The sequence below is a fragment of the Taurulus bubalis genome, assembly GCF_910589615.1.
Source record: "Taurulus bubalis genome assembly, chromosome: 5".
NCBI lineage: Eukaryota > Metazoa > Chordata > Actinopteri > Perciformes > Cottidae > Taurulus > Taurulus bubalis.
The window spans coordinates 13,019,503-13,042,553 of record NC_136593.1 but is presented as its reverse complement, the minus strand read 5'-3'; the positions used below and the strand labels follow the sequence as shown (position 1 = coordinate 13,042,553).

At 38.7% G+C, this 23,051-nt stretch overlaps 1 protein-coding gene across 1 annotated transcript in view; it reads right to left on the bottom strand.

Annotated features, from left to right (window-relative positions):
- tex264b (testis expressed 264, ER-phagy receptor b) overlaps window positions 1-22,100 on the bottom strand; it is a gene marked incomplete at both ends in the record, with an annotated part of 32,915 nt that extends 10,815 nt beyond the window's left edge. Inside the window, 2 exons of the mRNA XM_079218308.1 lie at window positions 15,190-15,411; window positions 21,849-22,100. Coding sequence (XP_079074434.1) covers window positions 15,190-15,411; window positions 21,849-22,100 — 474 coding nt within the window. The remainder of the gene's footprint in view (window positions 1-15,189; window positions 15,412-21,848) is intronic.
- Window positions 22,101-23,051: the final 951 nt, after the last annotated feature.

The following is a 23,051-nucleotide window of genomic DNA, read 5'->3' as shown; positions in this document are numbered from 1 at the left end:
ATCAGACTAAACCACAAGCAATATTATTTTTCTTGTAGTGAAAAGGACAATGATTCAGAGCGAGTCATGACAGAGACCACAGCAATTGGTCCGTTTTAAACTAATGCTACTACTTTAAATTCTACAGATGGACTGTTTGACCAATAAAACAAACGTATATTGTGTCCATTACTCTCTCATCCAGGTCCGCTTTAGACTGGTATGTCTGGATTCATTAGGAGTATGCTAGTCTTGCTACTATTCCTTTCATGAAAGCCTTTATGATCAATTACTTGAAATGTAGGCTATAAATGCTGTCGAGTCCAAAAGCTTTTTGGACAAAATTCCCCTTGGTTTACTTTAAAGTTATATAAGTGATATCAATGTTCAATAACATCGCAAACTTCCCCGCTGAACAGTTTTAGACGAATAGTTTTAATGGCATCTAATAGTTGAAATGGTAGTAGCATATGTTTAAGCAGTGTAACAATTAAGAGGAGGTTCTTGGAAAACGTTCTCCCTGTAAGGGGACCCTGGTTTGAGAACCCTTGTTTAGAGCATAGAGGCTTGGTATTAGGATTATGAAGACCTCTGTATTCACACATTGCTCTATTTCTTCATCTCTGAACCCTGCATTTCATCACCGGCTTGATCTAGCAAGTACGTAGACCATAAATCATTTCTTACACTATGGCAAATTCATGTCATCTCTCCTAGAGTTGAAACCGCTCAGATTATGTTCGTGTCTAGTCAGACCCCGGGAGTACGGAGTCCCTGTGCCCCTCGCTGACGTTCCAGTGGAAGTGGTGACAGGTAGGTTACCGTTTAGAGAAACAACAGGAACGCTGCACACGAAGGAGCTCCTAATCAGGCTTGCAGAATGAACAGACACACATAAGATACATTCTTTATAGGAGACAGCTGACTTCTTTTTAAACTCCAGCCTATCATTTCGCTCACCATCTGTCTCTTAGCCCAATTATGACAGCACCGACGTTCCTCTCGCTGTCGTCTGCAGGAACAATGTTGTCAGTTTCAGTGATTTCAGCAGCATCAATTATTGGTGCACTTTTCCTACAGGAACATCTGTGTATTCTCATTGGGTTGCTTCATCAGCTACTGCTACATATTGCATATTGATGCGCACACATGCATGCCGACGCGCGCACACACACACACACACACACACACACACACACACACACACACACACACACACACACACACACACACACACACACACACACACACACACACACACACACACACACACACACACGTAAGTTTCATTTTGCAGTTCAGACCATCAATGAATGATCAAATGTGAAAATGAAGCTTAGCGCAGACACACTGTCGCTACAACAACTATAGAGGGATTCAGCATTAATATTTAACTGGCAAATTCTGATTTGTCCGAATGTTTTTTGCAAAAATGGATGCAAAATACATTTGATTTAGTTAGTTAGTTCTAATAGTTGCACAACAAAGGATTGGAAAGTAACTAAGAAATACGGTAGGCCTACTGCAGAATAAGATGTGACAAATGGGAGTAGACTCAACAGTCCAATGATACACTTAAAAGATCCAAGAACAAAAGCATTATGCAAAGGGTGGGCTTTTAAGGCACTAAGATGTTCACATTTTTAATGGCATTCATAACAAGAATTATGGATTTGCCTTGTAGTGTTTTTGAGTTTGAGGTCTAAGGTCACCAGGAAAGTAGTATTTATACTGTGGGAAATGCAAACAGAAATGAACATAAGGTCCATCAAAAAGTCATCATGAACCTGAACAACTATGTAATGCTGCAGAGCAATGATGGGACTTACTGAAAATGGCAAGACACTAAAAAACAGATTCTAGCTTTTTTAAAATGTAAACAAAACCTGTCGTAGGACAAAACAACCCATCGAGGCCTACTGCTCAGTCACCCCTGTCTTGTTCAATACAATTTAATTTATTTGAATAGCCCAATATCACATAACTGTCTCAGATGGCTCTACAATCTGTACAGCATAAGACATCCTTTGGACCCTTGCATGCTTTAAAAAAAAAAAAAATACAAAAAAAAAAAAATTCACGTATACCAAGCAAAGCAACAAACAAAGCAAAGAGAAGCTCGGATAACAAACCACACACAGAGGGAGCGCGACTTCATTCTCTGCTCAGGCAGACATTACTCTACTATTGTTTACAAAGCAAATAGTTATTTGCTGTTAAATTAATGTTCACAATGTTAAATATAGTACCTTCACTGATTAAGTAGAACTGCTCTTTTGCACTTTTTCAGACCAAAGGTGATGGCCAGACAAGTGAGTGAAGAATAAAGGATTGCTAAATGCTAATTGCTTCTGAAAGGATTCATAATCAGTGAAAGGTTTCACTCGCCCAGAGGGTGCTCTTAGCGTTACTTATTTTTAGAGCTTCAGGGAAGTTCTCCTGTAAGTTAATACAAATGCAACTGTTTTATAAGAAGATAGTTTTATTTAGCTTTAAATATGAATCAAGACATAACCAACAGATAGTTATTTTGCATTTAACAACCACAACTTGACTGCTGCAGCTATCCAATACCTACAATAATTGTTGTAAACATTATTTTATTTAACTGTTGCATAAAAATGTACAGGACACAATATACATTTAGATAAGATGATGACCACAGTATGAGCCCAGTATCATATCTCAGCTTTACACAAAGGCAGATGACAGGATATGTTTGGGCAATATATATGATTGGGTCATCACCAATGTGCAGTTGAACATAATGTACATTTTTGTTTTGAAATTATTATTCAGTTACTCGATGTTCTCGAGTTACTTGGTCTGAGAGAGCAAACGTTTAGGAGTTGTCATGTTAAACTTTAGGAAATTGTGATGGTTTAAAAAAGAAAAGAGATTATTTTCTGACATTTTATACACCAGACATTCAATCAATTAATTCTTGAAAATAATTATGAGATTGATAGATACATTTAAAAAATCATTAGCCCTACAGTGTTTTTGTAATATATTGTGTGAGACCTGAGAACATCTTTACAATTTGTGCACCCACACATGGAGTCTATGCCAATATATATCTGATGTCCTTTATCACTTAGCATCACTGCGGGACAAACTGAACAACAACCGACCCAGTGAGCCTCGCTATACGCTGAGGTCAGTTTCTCTGTGTCTTGTAGACAGAAATCCTCAGACAGAGGGCAGACAAATAATTAGACCCACAGTGGAATCGCTGAGACAAACTGTGCACGGTGGACTTTTGTAATTGGGCATGGGGATTGAGGACAGTGTTGTTATAGATTTTTGTTTGATTTTCTCTGTATTTTCCTCCTGCAGTATCAGGGCCTCGGAAGACCAGGGGAGCACTTAAGGCAGTCCAGAGCAACAGGGTCATTGTAAGGTCATTTCTGTCTTCACATCCTCCACGGCATAGAAATGGCAATATAGTTGGAAAGAAAAATATTATTACGTTTCTCAGGCATAAAAACATTATTACATTGAAGCATTATTAAGGGAATAGACATGGGAAATTACAGGGGGCAACAGAACATGATCTCACCTTACTTAAATTGTTCAAAATGTGAAGAAAAAAAGTTGAATTCTTTGCTTCATGTTGCCAGTTGCTTGTTATCAAGTGACAGACAGACATATTGTATCACTGAAGTCAACTGTTGCAAATCATGACTGGAAAAGCATCAATCACAAGCAGGCAAATAAGACAATTCTGCCATCACCATCACTGCGTTTTAGAATATGGAGGAGGGCAGCAGAAACCCATCCTCATTAGTCTCCAGAAAGATCTTCAGGAGTATACTTCCCTTTTCAAGCTTTTCAAACACACATCCATCTGTGACAATGCTGTTTCATTGGGAACCATTCAAAACGTACCATGGACGCTCAGTTAATGGGTTATAGAAAGCTTAGCTATTGAGCTTATTCACATGTTACAATTTAATGGAGTTTGTTATTATGGGGCTTTCTTTGTAAAGGACAATCTGAATCAACAAAGGATTCAAAATGAATGACATTTGTAGAGTGTAGGGGATTACCAAAAACATAAGGCAAATAGTTGCACTGCACGCACGCACGCACACCTCTTTCAATCACCTCATGTAGCTGCGTATTTGTGGCCCCTCTGCAGAAGGTCCTGAGGGAACTGGTGAAGGATTGTCTACATGAAGAAGAGGATGTGCCGGTGGCCTCTCTTTCCAGGTTCCTCGCCGGGGGGAAAACATCTGCAAGGGACCCATGTGCAAATGCATCACATGTGCCCTTGGATATTGTATTTCTTTGTTTGAAGTGATATTTGTGCTTGTAATTCTAATCAAATTAATAAAATCAAGTAGGCAATCAGCCTAAATAGTGTTACGGTTATTATTTGAAAGTAATATTAGGTCTGTTGATGGAGTCTGCTCCTCTGCTGTGGTTTTGATTGTAACTACAGTCAAATAACAGTTAATGTGTATTATTGCATTTAGACAGCTAAATGCATATTGAAGAAGACTATATAGCTATCACTAGACAAGACACTTACACTCAACCAGAGCCCAGCTTAAAACACAAGTGTACAGTCAATGTAATACAAATAATAAATATACACATTTTTGTATATTGTGTTTTTTTTAAACATTATTGTATTTTTATTTTTCCAGTTCCAGTTTTTATTGAGAATGTAATGATAACGTTTTAAATTGTGAGTCTTAATTTCAAGAAAATATAAACTAAGTGTAGATTGTAATTTTACTGTAATTTTCCCGATGAGCAGCAAATATATGAGACGAAGAGTAATTTTCCCTCCAGTAAGGAGCTGAAAGTGGTGGGGAAAATAATATTTTACCAGTGTATAAAGAGGCATTCTGGGACGACGTGACAAATATAGTGAATACATCTGTGCACCAGAGGAGTAATTTCAACAAGGAAAAGAGTGCTGGCACTTTAGAGGGTCACGTCTGCCTACGGTATGCACACGTTAGCAGCAGTGGCTTGGTAGAGGAGCCAATAACGCTAAACACACTCAAAAATAAGACTTGCTTTTCTTATGAGGCTATGAAAGAATCACATATATGATTGTCAATGAATCTCCCTTCATCTGGTCGCTTGGTTTATTCACCCACAAATGCATGCCATATTATTCACAAAACCAATTAACAGGTTCTCATGAGCACAATTCTCCCCAAATCATACCTTAAATGATCAGAAGATATACAGTCATCATCAATGGCAATATGCCAGACCCTGTGTGTAACAAAGGTGTTGTTATGTTTCACTCAGTTCCTGCAACCAACAGTTATCTTCATTATCAATCTGTTGACTAAGTTTTAGTATTAATCAAATTGATGGTTTAATCTATATAAATGTCAGACAACAATTAAATAAATGTCCAACACCTTCTCAAAAGGACATATTCAACTTTCAGCAAAACTGCGACGTACCCATGTGAAAACCACCTCTCCCTGTAGCAGTCTGTCAAACAGACACCACGCCTCGGATGCCACACGAGCTTGCCCTTTTACCGATGGTGGTGAAAACACCTCAACGGCCATGTTAATTAGGCTAGACGGGTTTTTTGCGGAAAGTAACATTGGGAAGAAGTGGGTGGAGGAAATACTGCGCATGTAGAATCACAAATTAACAAAAGTAACAAAATAATTAAAGTAATCTCAATGGAGTTTTTTCTTGTTGGACTATTTCATCATTTTTGAAATATATTTTAGTTTATGTTCTAAAAGGATTGTGCTCAAACCCATAATTTTAGCCATATGTATAATGAACAATACTCCCAATTCATTCTCTGGTGCTTCAGCTGTACATATCGAGGCTGAGTTATCTGCTGTAGAATATGGTGACAATCTGTGACAGAGATTACTTCAGGGATAAATCAAAACTATTAACATTTTCCAGCACTTGACTATGTCTAAAATAAGCTAAGTTTGGAGTGACACCACATCCCAGGGGCCATTGCACTTTCTGTATCTTAGAGAGAAAGAGTCAGACGAGATGAGATAGAGACAGTGAAAAATTGAGCGAGAAAAGTGAAGATCTGGTGCCCACGGGGAGATAAATGAAACACAGATGTGTTTTTTATTTCAGAAGAAAAAAAGCTGACAAATGATCCTTCTGAGTCTAGAGCAGATACAAACAACCACCTCTGCCTCAACAAAGGCCCCTTGTCTCCTGCGGAGGAAGGCAAAAGGAACTGAACACCATGCTGTCAGCAGTGAAGAGGACAGCTAAAGGGACAAAGTGGCACATAAGTGCTCCCAACCATTGTACTGGATTCACATCATTTGGAAACGGGGCTGTTTTTAGGTATATTAAGTACAATTTACCATTTCCTTGTGTGCAAGAAAATTGGAAACTCTACACCCACCACTCAAGCAATTTCTATTCAACCATCAGCATGACAAAACACATCAGTGACACATAACACGCCTCCAACTTAAACAAAAAAAAAAGAGAACCAATCAAAGATGAAAATATATGGATACAAAAGGCATACAAAAACAATACAGTTACCCTTGCACCAATAGGTCATTTTCACAGCAACCATTTTGACATGTCACTGTGGGGTAAACACAGGCGTAATTAATAACATTAATTATGGCCCAGTTCCATTTAGGGGGACCAGGGTCCTGGTATTGTGGATGCTGGCTGACTGGAATTATTATGACACTAAATAGAATGGGACCATAACTCATTGTATAACTTACACCTGTGTTTACCCTGCTATGACATGTCAGAACAGCTGCTGTGAAAAGGGCCTAGTGATTTTAAAATTGATCTGACACAGATCAGCGTGATATTTGCGACCAAATAGCCAGTGAAAGCAAGGTAGAAATTACATGAAAAAAGTAATTTAAATCACACTCATTATTATTGATAATAATAGAAGGGTAATAATATGGAAAAACTCATCCTAAAATAAAAGTAGATTCCAAATTTAATTTGCGGCTGTTTTTGTCCTGCTTTGTTATCTGAGAGAGTGTATGGGCGACACCACGACCACATGTCCCCATGTTCATGTGAGTATTAAGATACACAAGTCCAGTGTGTATTCATGCATGTGCATACAAGTCTAGAGAGTCTGCCTTCTCAGTTACAGTATAATGCTGTTGTGAGACATGTTTAATTTGTCAGGGGCACATTTATGACTGGGAGAAAACACGTGTCATCATTTAAGGTTCCCTGTAGAGTTTTTGACCTTGAGTAGCGTTATGGAGCTGACCCCAATTTCTTTTTTTAGTTATATATGTTTATAAGGACACACATTAGACGCAATACATATTCCTTTAAATGATTTTGACTATTCCATAGCCGTTTACCTGCTGGCAGGTAAACAGTAATGCACCCAATACCGGATCCCAAATACTGCTTTGTAAATGTTTTATGAAATAAAGAAACATTTTAACAGCTGTTAACCCTTAAGGGACACAAAATGTGTTCTGTTAAACACTGAATGTAAATACACTTTTTTTATAAGAAAAGTCCACAGGGGACCTTTAAGTATTATGCATTTGTTTAAGTCCTTTATGTGTGTTTCCTCTTTCAGCTAAATTTCCACAAAATGGTCTAAATGAATCCTGCGGAAACCACGGCATATGTTTAAGGGAACTATTTCCTCCTTTAATTGCTACAATGCAGATTGTACTATGTCTTATGAGTTTTGCATCTGGAAAGTAGTCAGGGGATTTAGAATATTTTTAAAGTTGTTTCGTCTTCACAAAACTATATTGCCACTGGAAGTTGAGCAAGTTTGTTTTACTGAAAAGGCAAAAAATCTTTGACGTCTTTACAAGACAAGGAGAAGAAGCCAGAGACAAGCGTACTGCATAAAAGACGGCCTCAGCAGGCTCCCAGTATTAAATGCACAAGAGTTTTTTCTTTTAGATAACTGCACTATCTATTCTCAAAGGTGATCGGAGCTAAATTCAAGTCTTTTCCTCATTCCAGTGTAGGTGAGGCTTGTGGTTTCATAGATTACTAACCATGTTCAAAAGGCTTGAGACGTTCTCTGCGCGCACACACACACACACACACACACACACACACACACACACACACACACATCAACATTTACAACTGTGTGTGATTAACAATACCAAACAAGGCCAATGTTTGGTTAGTCGTTCAGTAAATTGTTTATTATTATGAATAAATGCGAATAGAAATACAAGAGTTTATAGAAGCGTCTCTGTCTCAGAGTTGTCATTTCAGGACCATTCTGGTTATATTTGCTAAAGCATGTTTGAGTTATAATTGCAGTCTGCATGATTAAATAAATATGAAGAAGACTTGTGCAGAAAATGTATCCTGCATTATACTTGCAACAGAGGGAGAAAAAAAGTAGCAACAGAAGAAAAGAAAAAAACATCCATCAACGCTCGAGTATTCACACAGGCTTTTTAAAATTGAGAACCAAGACATATGTTGGTGCTAAATGCTGCAGGGACACTACCAACTACAAACTGCAGTATATTAAAATTACTTCAAAAAGGTAATAGTCACCTGATGGTTGATAATAACAGCAGGCTTTCAGTGGCTGGGGGGAACATAGACAGTCTCTCTTACAGATAACGTGACCATAAGACCATGCCTTCTATCTCATCCCACAAGGCATTGCAGTTTTTCTGAACACAGAGAAAAACAGAAACTGGAAAATGGAATTGACCCGTCGCCAAAACCTGAACTCCCACTGGCATCAACGGAGTACTCCACAAACACGATTTATCGAGATATTGTCGAACCTAGTGTCTACATTACCCACAATACATCTCGACTGCCTACAGCTTGGTGGCAGATTCTGGTGCGTTATACTAGTAACAGCTAATTTAGCCTTGAGTCGCTCACCTCGAGCAGAGATGAGGATCTGACTCCTCTATGTAGAAGATCAGTTCTTTGATCAGTTCTTTTAAACATTTTAAAACGTGTAGTCTTCAGCTCAGACCAACGCTTACTCACTTGAGGCAATTTATCTGATTTCGTGCAGCTTCCCTTATGCCAAATATGCAGCAGTACTCCCCTAGACAAGTAAATACAATTTGATGTGTACAAATGATGGAGCACAACAGTGACCTTTGGATCAAAATTACCATTTGCTGACACTGTATTAGCACTTTTCGTAGCTACCTAAATAATGGAATCAAGCAGTGCTGCAAAGGCAACGCTAGCAGTCAGTGGCAACAAAGAACGTGTAATTCAGGGTGACATTTGACCGCTTCCTGCAGCCAGTATGTTAATGACAGTCATTTGTAAGATTATGGAGGATACCACTCCATTAGCGATCTTCTCCCCAGCAATTTACTCTCCCTTCACTTCTCTCACCATATCCAATCAACCCTCATTAATTTTGTGTTTCTTCTCGTTTCTGCTTTGCTTTATAACATGATTATTTAGCACAATAGTGTTTCCTCAACAGTACTACACTTTTTCTGACAGTCCTAATGTTTCACATAGAGGAGGGGATAATGGAACATAGTATATCTGCAGCCCCTTATAGTCTACATTTCATGTCAAAGCCCTGATGGGGAAAAAAGTGGTTCAAAGGGTCTGAAGGCACAATGAATGACAGTAGTCGCTGCCAGTACGAACAATCCAGGTGTCACTCAAGCAACAACACTCTTTACACAGACTTATTCAGCCCTGACAAATGAACAAGGACTGTTTGAAAGTCACTGAGCTGAATAAAGCAGTTAAGTCTTTTTTTTTTTATCTTTCCCATTTTCTTTAGTTAGCTCAGTGAGGTCCCAACCCTCTGCACCTTGGTTAGGTGCCCCCACCCTGCTGTCCGACTCATACTTGAATGCTTCAAAATTGCCTCTTGGATTGCTTTTCAGAAAATCCCTCAAGAGGACACTGGAGCAAATTCATTTAATTTGCATGACTGTCTCAACAAAAGACACGACCAAATTGTTGGAAGGTTTTAGTTGACATAAGAGAATGAGAACAAAGCGCAGGTGTTGAAAAGAGCTTTAAGAATGCAATATGTAGGCCTAATAGAGCTAAAACTATAATTTGTGAAATACTTTTGGACTTTACTTTGGTAAATCATCCAAACACAAAATGTGTCAGCAGCAGGTTTGAACATCATGGGGTGATTTTAAAGTATGTCCAGTTTGTTTTTGAATGCAGAAAATACATTTCTATTTTTATCCCACCCAGTTTTTTTATGTTTAAAAAAATTCTGAACATTTTACTGGTACGATTACCAAGGGATTTGGGTATTGTAGTCCTACTGCAGCAAGCATCTAATAGGACTGAAGGAGTTGAGTCAAAAGACTACAATAGTTGTTATTTACAGGTCTTCACTGGTCACTTCATTTGGCATATGTTTACTGTATCTGCAGAGAGAACATTTAACAACACAATCACAGACTGACAACATCAAAGTAGCCCGCGTGCGTCTCCTACGCATTTGCTCGATCTTCACATCCTAAGTGATTGATAAAATGGCCGTGAGCACAAAACAATTTGTCCCATATCTAAAAATAACTACCCTTCTTAAACTGTAATCCCACTCTGCCTGATCTCGAGTCAGAGCGACAGTGCAACAGAGGATAAAGTTTGGATCAGATCAATCATATGTAGATGTGACATTTAACACCAACAGTAGATTCCCAGCTGCTGGAGGATTAAAGCCATGTTTGAACATTTGATGGGCAAACTCCACAGAGCGTCCCGTGGGAAGAGTTACCTCGCAGGATCGTGATGCCACATACTTGATGAAAGAGGCCCAATGGTTTTGTACATTAATATAATTATCCGGTTAAAAATATAACCACAAACCAGAGGTATCGATTCTATTTCAGCTATTGTTTTCTCATTGTCAGAAGAAATAACACCTGCTAATCGAATGTCTGAGGTCTTAAACTTAACCCTTTTTCTTTTTGCACAAAAAAGTAATTAGAAGCAATTATTTTCATTATAGAAAACTCCTCAGTAATTTCACATAGGTTTAACGCCAAACAATGCCTGCTGTTTGTGATTACAAGACAACAGGAGGGAATTAGACAAAAGACTTAGGCAGGATAATTGGGATAGTTAACAGATGTGATATACACAAACATTTATAGAAATTATAGATAGACTGAGGGGCTAATGTGTTTTAACGTTTTGGAGATGGCGCCTTCAGCAAGAACACAAAAACAGGCACAATACTAAACTAGCTCATACCTTACTATGACAGTACTGAATCTTGCAAGATGAATCTTAATGATTTTTATGATATTTTGGATATGTCAAATTCCACTGACCATGAACAAAAAAGTTAATTAGGTAAATAAAAACTACGGAGCGTTGTATTTAAAAAACTTGAGAGGTTCAATTCAATACCACATTTCAATAGAAGTAATTGATTTTAGAAGTTGATCGTTTTCTATTAAATCACCCTAACCACATGGCTTGATCCCTGCACCTCATTAGTGTCATGAGTTACAGCTGAAACAGACACATATGAGACATATGTACAACTTCTGAATACTCAGATACAAAGTTCTGCATGGAAGGCAGACTTTGGATTTTACTTCAGTTTCATAATGGCCGTTTTTTACTGCTGAGAATACATTGTTTTATGTCCTCTTTCTTCCTGATAAGAATATTGTCAAGACACTCTCAGAATTACAATTAGACATAAACCAGACCCTAAATCTTGCAGCATATGCCACTGGCCCCATTTTACTTTGCCCAGCACATAACCTTTTCTGACCTTTCTGAATACACGTCACCTTTTGCTCAAAGTCTGCATTTTTTAACAGGCCCTGCGGACTAGCATCTGTGCACTGCTTTGCATCTCTCTCGCCCCATGTGGACAACACTAATAAGAATTGGGAGAGGCAGCCCCTTATGTCCCAAAATTGAGGCTTTAATCTCCATTGTGCTGAGGAAGATTTGGTGATCACTGTCACACCATGTGTGTCAGTTACTAAAAAAGGCCATTTCTAAAGAACAAAGAAAAATGTACTTTATATTCAGCCCATTACCTCTGTGCTGGCAAGAAACTTCAGTGCCCTGAAGCGAACAAATGTTCCATCGTCTGTCTTTCACAAACCTTCAGATCACAGTGAATGTCAGCAATATTATTCTCCCACTCCGGTCCCCAATCCAGTCTGAAGGCTTGGCCACCATGCTTAAATCAAAATCTCAAGATGCCAAGGCATCTGTGATGTAGCCCACCACTAAAGAGCCAAGGCACAGAAGAAAAACACCAGGGCCAATCGATGGTCCGACTTGGCAAATATCAGGCCCAACTGTGGGCTAGCAACTCAAAGTGTCTGACAGACAGAAATCATTCTTCCATGACAAGCCGGGCATGCTAAATGCTGATGAGCTTGTATGAAAAGGTCTCACCACTTGGGATATGCAAAATGTCAACAGCATCAACAGCATGCTTTATTCACACAAAATAAATCAATTTAGAGCCGTTTGAGCCGCTTCTGTTAAAGGTGAGCCATGTTTTAGTTTCAATACTGTTTGTTGAATTTGACAGAAATGAACTACTCATAATGAAGTTAAATGTTGTAGTGTTCCATAATGTGTTTAGAATGTTCACTGGACATTTGCTTCACATATGTATTTTAAATATGATACAGTAAGTACACTTGTTTATAGTACTGTTATCTGTGAAATTTATTTTATATGTTATAGTCTATTGTAAATTTAATATGTTTATATTTCTTGCACCGTGTTGATTGTTGTTGTTTGCGCCACTCGCCAAGACAAATTCCTCATATGTGAAACATACCTGGCAAATAAATGGTTCTGATTCTGACTGTTCCAGTCCCTTGTTGACCAACACTTAAACTCCTTTTCATGCTTCCTTTTTAACTTCCATTGACGCTTGAACTACCTGCAGTGTTTCAACTCCCTTCAGCAAGTGTCAGTGTGGTTGTAAAAGATATAAAGGAGCATGACAATACAGGTAATAAATGTAGCTCTTTTAAATGGATAGTTGGTTTAGTCAGTTTGATGACAGAGAAATGCCTGGATTTACATGACAATATATATTTGGTAGTCCCTCTCTGAATGTGGTTGTGAGTGTGTTCAGTAACATAAGGATTCAATTATCAGACTTCATCCGGCAATGCCGCCTCTCACAGAAGACCAGGTTATCTGTGTGCAGGTGCACTCCGGGTGAATACTGTGAAGCAAGAGAATAAGTCTCCAGGAGCTTGAATATTACAAGAAGTAAGACCTACTTCATTTCACTGTAACCTCTTTCTTGAACTTACTCTCAACATCGTATGCTGTATTCAAATAACCACAGGACTCTCTTTTAATAACAAAATATGACAACTTTTTAAATATACTATGGAGCCAAAAAAGAAAGATGACAGCTGTAACTGCCCAACCTGCGATTTACACCAAGAGATGTCATGTTCCATACATTTTAAGTGAAACAGATTTCCTGAGCCTCTAAACATAACCACTGGATTTGGAATCAAATCTTTCTTTGGATTTAACGACTGTGGATGAAATGTGCCGTCTCATAAATTCACATAATATCCAGACAGACGGATGACTTGTATATAATCATACATATGTTCTTCCATATTATTCTGCCTTCTTCTGTAACAGGTCAGTATGAGAGTTGCATATCAATAACAGCTGGAGGGGCGATAAATAATAACAGCAACTCACAAGAGACATTATAGGGAGAACGTATATTGGTTACTGCAGTTAACACATATACTGTACGCTTAATTCATAGTTTGCAACATCTAGCTAAAACTAAGGAAGTCTCACAAACAGCCTGCAGCTAATTCTTCTTTAATGAAGGTTATATAGTTCAGTTCTGTTGAAAGTATTTACATTAGGAGTTGATGAAGTTTAGTTTGAAGGCTGTTCGTGGTGCTGTTACATATTGTATCCCCCCCAACTACACCAGCAGGATTTCTAAGAATCTACAGCATCCAAAATGACCATGAAGTTGAATAAACCCTTCTTTGAAACATTTCCAACAAAACACAACCACTGTGATTTTTTTTTTAAAGTACAATATATATATTATATTTCTATTGGACTGCATTATTTTAGCTGATGAACTGGCAACTGAATATATTTGGAGAAATCCAATATACTTCAATGCAAGTTGAGAAAGTGCAGTAAAGATCATCAAACTGTCGTAGCTGTTATTCTGCTGTCTGATTCCATAAGTATCAATTTATGCTACAAATTTCATGGGAGGGCTCAATCATTATAAAATGCAATAGCGCCTACAATGATATGGAGCTAAACAACTACAAATGACTACAGCCAGTGAGTGCTGATACGACACAGTAAATGATATGTAACAATATAATAGTGCTAATCAAGGAGACCGGTGTCCAATTTAATGGCTGTGTAAACTGACCCCTCTGACAGGCTAAGAGTCAGTGGAGCAGACCCAGATTTAAACAGCGTCCAAGCAGATGGTAGAGGCAGCCAGTCAGGACGCACAGACACATTCCTCCAGCAGCAATAGCAGAGTGATTGAGACAACCTGTGGTGTTGCCACCTGCTTCAGCACACTGCATAATTAAACCACATCCACTAAACTCCTGGCTCAACACAATGACTCACTTTCCCAGCATCCCTCAAGCGGCCCTCAGCGAGATCATTCATCAAAAAGTGCTAAAAAGAAGCTCAAATTGTTCTCCTTCCGTCTCCTGCTTTGTCTTAAAGTTCTCTGCACGCCTCCATCTCCTCTCCAAACATACATCTCTTCCTGCTGCACTACCTGACACCTCCCGACGCGATGTGAAAAAAAAGCATTCAACATGCTCAGCTTTCAACAAAACACAGCAGCCTGAAAACACACAGTATGACTCAGATGTACACGTGCTGATCACTGGGTTAGATATTGATAATTTCTTTGACGTAAGCCCACCATAGAGTTAGCAATGATTCATCCTATCTTAAACACACACATCTCACGTTTCCATTCCTGTTGTCCGACCACTAAAATTACAATATAGGTAGTGGCTCATAATGGTTTCCAGTGCAGCTAGCCTTTTTTAAATGTTTTTAAATAGTCCTTACTCAGTAAAAAATAGAAACACTGACAGCGTGTTCATTTTAAAGTATATTTCCCTTTTTTATGGTTATCATTGGTCTTCTTACATCGTATTTTCCTGAATGGAGCATTTGCCTTTTCTTTAAATAAACACATTTGATGATGGAAAACTACATTCAAGTGATTGTGATTGGTAGAAAAGAGTCCAAAAGGCACAATACCTTGATGTAGTGCTCGAGCCGTGGGTAAACTCTTCTTATTCCCAGGAGCACAGAGAAAAACGTCCTGTGGGGGAACGAGGAGGTGACCACGTGTGTGACTTCGGGAAAGGAACAGACTTTAAAGCCAGATGCCTCATAGCTCTTTAAAAGTTCCTCATCTGCCTTGTTTTCTCCCTCGCTCAGAATACTGCCAACAGCACAGCGACACTGTGGTCCCGGCACCTAGAAACAAGGAAAAAATGGAAACATATATAAAAAGGTTGAAAAGAGAGGAAGATACAAACAAAATAGACTAAAATATTTAGATAGCTCAGATAGAAAATATAGATAAACAGAAAAGATAAAACTGCTGTAGTCGTTCCTTTTTTTCCTCAATATTGTGATTCTTCCTGCAATAATTCCACACAGCCTCCAACATGACAACAGCAGCACTGACAGGTTAATGTTTTCAGAACAATTCTTAATACTTGCTAATGTTTTTGTGCATAAACTGATTGCACCAGTGCCAATCCAGCTCCCTGAGAAAACTTTGAAAGGTCATTTTACCCGCAGTAATGTCAACATTTCCAAAGTCTCTGAAGACTAGCGAGTCGTGATGTAAGATAATTGTGTGAGCAGTGCATACCACACGTGAAAAAATCCAATGGGATGTAGGTATCTTCTCTGATGTTAGCCAGAGGCTGAATTTAAGGAGAACTTATTCTCATTAATCTGAGCGCTAATTGGACCATTTGGCAGCGCAGCAATTATTGCTCATTCCAGCATTCGGAGCACCCTGGTGCCCATTAAAAAAAAAAAGAAGAAAAGGGAGACACTCTTTACAAATGAATACTCCTGGGACATCCAAGACTTTCTCCCCACTGTGCTGTGCTGAGATCCGCTGAAGGCTCATGTAATAAATAAGCTGGAATGGTCCAATTTGTCCATAAACCCATCAATGCTACGCTTCTAGCACAGCCAGTGTGTCTGAGAATGTCTATTTTCTCCTCTATTCCTCCACACGCAAGGCCAGTCAAGGGTGGAAGTGTGGAGTTCCCTGTGCACTGCAGACCAGGCTAATCACGCACACACTTACAGCACATTCTCAGTTTAAAAACACACGCACACAGAAATACTGCAAGATGTGAGAGATATGCGTTCATCTGATCCAAGATGTGTTTGGTATCCGCAGATGAACAGATTATTTTATTGTTAATAATATGGTGTAGATTAGACAGATTTTGTGAATTTGAATAATTCTGTGATGAATTCTGATAAACAGAATCCGTTTTGAATCTGTAGTGTCCATAGCTTTACTCAAAACGAGCTGCAACAAATAATTAATTAGCCAAGTTATTCTACTAAAACTCTACTGTTACTACTGATTGATTGAATAGGTTTGAGTTATTTTTAAGCAACAAATACCCAAAAACTGGTTGCAGCTCCTCCAATGTGATATATGTTTTATATAATTGTAAATTGAATACATCTTCATTATGAATGGACTGTTGGTAGGACAAAACACGACATGTGATGATTTCAACAAGGACTCTCAGAAGTGTGATGGGCATTTTATTGACCAAACTATTTATGGATTGATTGAGAAAATGGTCTGCAGATGAATGGATAATAAAATAACCGCTGGATGCAGCCCTGTTTCAGGGTTATTTGAAAAATAATCTCACATTAGTCTTCTTTGTATCTGAGAGAAACAATAATCTACAGACTCGCTTTTAGGATTGTTTTTGTCCATCTACTGTCAGTTTGCAGCTCTATTAGCAGGAAGAGAATCTTTAGTTCCTGTCAAATTGTAGGGAAATAAACACATTCAGCCCGACTTGAGGCCAGTTCCTAAGCTTATGTTACTTGCATTGCTTTCTCTTGCCATTGGTGTAAATTATAGATGTTTACTTCCATGAGTTGGTATTGTTGTCACGCATGAAGCAACAAACAAACTCTAGGACGAAACTGATATTTTAAAGATGACACCACCACACCTTGTTTGTCCCATAAGCCTTGTGCCATATTGTGTTTTGTTATGTTCTGTGGAGATATGAAGGACAGATTCAATAATGACACATAGAAAAAGATATGATCTCCATCAAATGTCCACAATCCCTAAATAAATCTAGTCACCACTCCAAATGAATAGTCCCTCAAGTCAAAAGAAGAGTCAGGTTCTCAATAGGCCAAACTAAAATAAAACACTATCCAGTTCATGTCTTAGCTGATATATATATATATATATATATATATATATATATATATATATATATATATATATATATATATATATATATATATAAAAAATTGTAAGTAAAAGTGCATTTGGGAAACTTTACACATGAGGATATTTTTGACACTCGTCAAAATGTTTTGGGGACTAACAGTGGGGAATCTGAGCCAAGTGGATCCATTAATCATCACAGGGCTCGTCCAGATCAAAGAAGCAGCGCCAAAAACACAAGCCTCTGTCCACAATCTTTGTTTTGCTTCTCTGCACTCATCAAGACACAAGTGTGCTGTCTTTTGAGGTTTCTTCAATACACTGACAGCACATCTGAAGCAAAAAGTTTCCGAAATTCAACTGAAGGAACAACGGCTGTGTCTCAGTTGTGCATTGGCTGACTTGACTTTGGTATTTTTTTACAAAGTAAGAAAGGAAAACTCTCCCCACCAACATACAAATTACCACACTCGCATGAAGAGAGGCTTACATTTGACTTTCTGAAATGGGCCATTATCAAAGAGATTTTCCACCATTTCATCATTCACTGCAAAGTTGAACGTTCGGACTGATACATATTTCCTGACCAACCCCTGCTTCAAGCAGTCATGCCCACAGCGTTCATCGTATTGTGACCCAAAACAAGGGTCCCTGAGGACGGGCAGACACACATGTCATTTCACCACCATGCCACTTGTCACACAGCTTTTTATTTATGTCTCAAGGACCGCAAACCCTGACCCCCGATCGCTTACTTGGAATATCCAGTTTGACAGAAAACTCCATGATCCACCCCCGTTACCGCCCTCTGACGCTTGTCACAGTTGAACGCAGAGTGGGGGGGGAGAGCTGGCGGGTAGAGGTGAAGTGGGAGCACTGGGTCAGAAACCCTCCCGGCTTTGAAACTGTGAAGAGGCTGGTGGTGGAGAGGTGTTTAGTGAGCGGGGCCCAAAATATCTGCTTGCCGTTTGAAGGCACAGACAGAGCTGCTCCAGTCCTGTATCCATGGCAACCATCTGAAGCCCAACTACTGTCCTCGTTGAGGTCTTTTTATTTCACCAGAGGAAGTGATTAAAGGAGGTAAAAGTGAGAAGAACTGAGAACAGAGGAGGAGGCTAGCCACGCTGGCACTTATGTCAGCTGCACTTTTACAAAAATCTTTCTCACTGCAAATATCAATGGACAGTGTCTCACTATTTAGACTCCAAATACCAGTCCTCCGCTCTGAGAGCACTCTCTGGGACGCCGGGACTGAATGGCATCGTGAGGCTCCGATGCTAATGAGCTGAGATCATTACGCCAATTACTTTAACTTAGATCAGGACTTGGCTGTGACTGTGCAGAGGAACTAGGACCCATTGCTAGCTTAATTGCCAGCTTGGGGGGAAAAGAGGATGAGCATAACAAAAGTGTTTTGAAGCAGAGCGAAGGACCAGAGTCCACCACTGAACTCTGTTTGCATTCCATCAGGTTGTTGAGCATCAGGCTACAGCAAGTAGTGCCACTTAAGTCAATACTGTTGAAAAATGCAGATATAAGCATATTTCAGAGACAGACAACACATGCAAATGTTAGCGTTATACTTAGCAATTTTTAGTAGTAATTTTTCCAGAGTTACTATTATTTGCCTCTAAAGGAGTAATATTTCATAATTTTGGAGTGTAATTACTAGCCGTAGCCAGTAGAGTCGGAACAAATATTCAGAATAAAATCTATTGGAGTAAAATAGCGTCACCACGCCAACCAAGGTTCTTTAAATTCCGTTTCCGCACCATGAAACTTCTCGCTACGCTGGAACGAGCTGACGGTTTATGGGACGGAAGACGGAAGAGTTGAAGGTAGTTGAAACCAATTCTATATAGAATTTGATCTAATTCTATTTAGAATTCTATGTAGAATTTAATCTATTTATCTAATTCTATATAGAGTTGAATCTGAACACTAAATAGAGTAAAACATACTCTGAATTATTAACTCTGAGGCAAGAGTAGATTGTACTCTATTTAGACGGAGTACATTTTTTTTTCAATAGGAGTAAAATTTACTGTCTGATATCACAGCATAGTCAACAATGTTTTGATTCTGACTATTAGCTCTTCCTTCTGCAATATGTATACTAAAATACAAGTATGTAACATGGGAGAAAGAAGAACTAGTAATGGCCAACCACCACACAGATTCATCCTTCCACTCAGCTAGAGCTGCTAATAATGTAACTGTAAAAAACTAGTCAAGTCAAACTTTATTATCCCACCGAGGAAAATGTGGTTGCAGCCAGGTATACAAACACATTCTTTATAAAAACATAATCACATAACACAACTATCTGGACAAATCACAAGGGCAAAAGCAAAGAGGATGGTCAGGACAGTCCAATATGGTGTGGGCCTTCCTGAGGACCTGCCGATAGTAGAGGTCAGAAAGCTACAACTGACTCACCCCAATAACTTTTTTGTAAATGTGTAACTCTGATTGCTGCTGCCACAACCAAATTTGCATCCTTGGGGATGAATAAAGTATATATCCATCCCATCCTATCCTATCCTATCCTAACCTAACTCTGCTGGCCACTTTGACAAGCCGGCAAAGTATTTTCTTGTTGGTCAGATTTAGCCTCCCAAACCAAGGGCACAGTACATTAGGACAGAACAGACACAAATAAACTTCTAGAGAACAGAGTCCTAATTGCAGTGCACATTCAAAGAGTAACAATTTCTCAAGAAGTACAGCTGTTGTTGGACCTTTTCAGACATATGTGTCCATTTGGTTGAAAGCTCGGCTTGTTGTTAAACACAGTAAAATACTTTACCCACCAGGTCAACTTTACGGTCATGTTGGAGGCTGCAGTCTGCGGTGCCATTAAATGGTATTGTACTGTACTGATGTTTCTATTATTTTGTCCACACAATTGACATCATTAATAGTATGATCAATAGCAGAAACACCACTCTATATAATTATCTATGAATACTATTATTTTATTATCAATTAAATCATTGTTTAGTTTTCTTTATTAACTGATTATTCAATACATCTTGATGATATCTGATCTCATCTATGTCCCAGCTCTCTAACGTATTCTCTCACGGAGGTCACAAAGAGTTCTGCAGTTCGCTGCGGGTATGACAGCCAGCTACCCACAGTGTTTTACATTCGGATATAGTATTTTCTACAGATCCCCTTCTGTTACCTGAACCTCCAGACCCTCCACAGCGCATCAAACTGCTTAACCACTTCAAGCTACTCCTCGTCTCATTCCTTCTCATTCTGTTTGGGCAGAGCCTTTTGAAAATACAACTCAAGCTGGCTTCTCTTCAGAAGGTAGGAGCTAGCACTGCATGATTTTGGAGACCCCCGGGAGTAAGCAGGATTATGCATTAGGAAAACAGATCCAGCAGATAATATTTCCTGCTGCTTATAGACACTGAGATTTTGGGATGGATGGAGTTCACACAGGAAAGGTTCAGAATGTAGGAAAACATCTCACAGAGAGACCCAACGTATTTTTTGGATCAGCATTAGTGAGGCAGTAGAAGACACCACAAGAGTTTCAGTCACATCATTGAAGTTTTTAATGGAACTCTAAAATGGTTCAAATTAAATATATATTGTGAAAACCCCAAGCTAACAATACAAGCTGTAGTCATCTGATGAATCAAATACAACCCACATGGAAAGTTGTTTTATGGAATATGTTTGATGATTAAATACACTATAACACTTCACAGCTGTAGGTAGACTTCCTAGTGGCTGATTTGCATTGTGTACCTCCATCATACAACACATCACAAACGGTACACCAGTCAAAACACATACATCACATCAGCAGTTGAGGAATCTGACTAAGACTACTGATGACTAATTAGCACAAGGATGTTTCTGAAAGAAGCCCAGCAGATAAAGTCAACAGATCTCATTCAAACTGTGAAATCAGCTCAATCAGACTCTAAAAGATGTATTTCATCACTGTGAAAAATGGAATTAAATAACCATTTGTTGATTGTATTAATAATGTTAATAGTGTTTTATATATATATATATATATATATATATATATATATATATATATATATATATATATATATAATATTTGGATAACATGGATAATATTCTAAGACATCAGTGACATCTATGGATGTCATAGATTATGATAGTGTTCGAGAAAACACAAAAATCAATCAATGCCAAAAGTCTCTGTACATTTTCTGACTAAACTGATTATTTATCACATTATGTTAAAATATTTAGAATTATGTTAAACACCAGCTGTCACCTTTGGTCGCCTCACTGGTTTTAGGAGAATGGCGTTATCGCCATCTATCGGTCGACCCAACAACCTACTTTACATCGTAAAATCCGCCTTATTTTTTCAGATAAAATATTGAGTGGATGAAGTAAAACACTGAGGGAAAGAAACACATGTTCCAGTACGTGGTGTGCAATATATATTTACCTTTTTAGGGTCATCATAAAACACTCCGATACATGAAAGCCTTGGTCCAATACTGAGAGGCTCCTTGAAAAGTTGCCAGCAGTTTTGGTATGGCCCTTTTTTGAATTTGTAGACGAATGTAATCTTCTTTATGGGAGGAGAGCCAGTCAGGACGGTTACGTCTGAGAGGAGACCCGAGTACAACACGTAGCCAGCTGCGGTTAGGAGACTAATCAACAGGCTAACGGCACACAGACCGACCCAGTCCAGCATGATCGGCGGGATAGCTAGCGGCGCAGCGGGAACCGGTATTTAACTTCTTCTGGGCCCGTAACACAGTCGTTACAGTTGGCTGAAGCGTTATCAGTCTAACATGTTTTTTCAAGCACGTGTTTGGTCGTTTTTAGATGTCCTTGAATGAACTAAAAAAATACCAAATATTACACATTGCACGGTGCTTCCTGGAATGTACCATGCAGGCCGACTCAGGGGGGTGGACTCTGGCACAGACAAATGTATACAACTCCTAAAAGCCCATGTCGAAAACATTTTCAAAATCCAGATTGGTACCCTGAGTTACTGAGTGTGCAGTTTGCATGGTGATGAATCTTTGATAAGTGCAAACTTTTGTAACCCACATTATTGGGATGCCCATTATTTACACTTTTTTTCATGTTTGTCATTTTTAATGGAAGCTCAAGTCGGTGAACTGTAAATGTGCAAGCATAGGCTCTGCAAAGTGATCAGAAACCTTTGTAGTAGTCTGGACACTGGGTTTAACTCGTTTACCTTATGTAGCTAATAATTAACATACATCATGGCAAGCTACTTGAAATGGCCCTGTAAGCCAGAGACGAATTGCAATAATAACACAGGTGAACATTTATTTTGTGATTTAATATGATGGACATTGCAAAATGCAAAAACAAAGGGGGAGGTTACATCAATTTGAAATAATCAAGCCTGAGAGAGAGTTGGGTGGCATCTGCCCCCCATATGAGGGTAGGATTGGATTTACAGGAACCTTTGTCCCTTCGGCTTTTTACGACAGTAAAAACAAAAAGTGATATCACATTAACCCTCATCATACCAACCAAGGACTACAGACTGGAAATAAACTTCATGAAACAAGCATAATAGCAAAATGTTAACATACTTCTTCATCAACATATTATATTATGTTATATAATTCATGTTATCTGGAACAAAATGAATCACTATTAT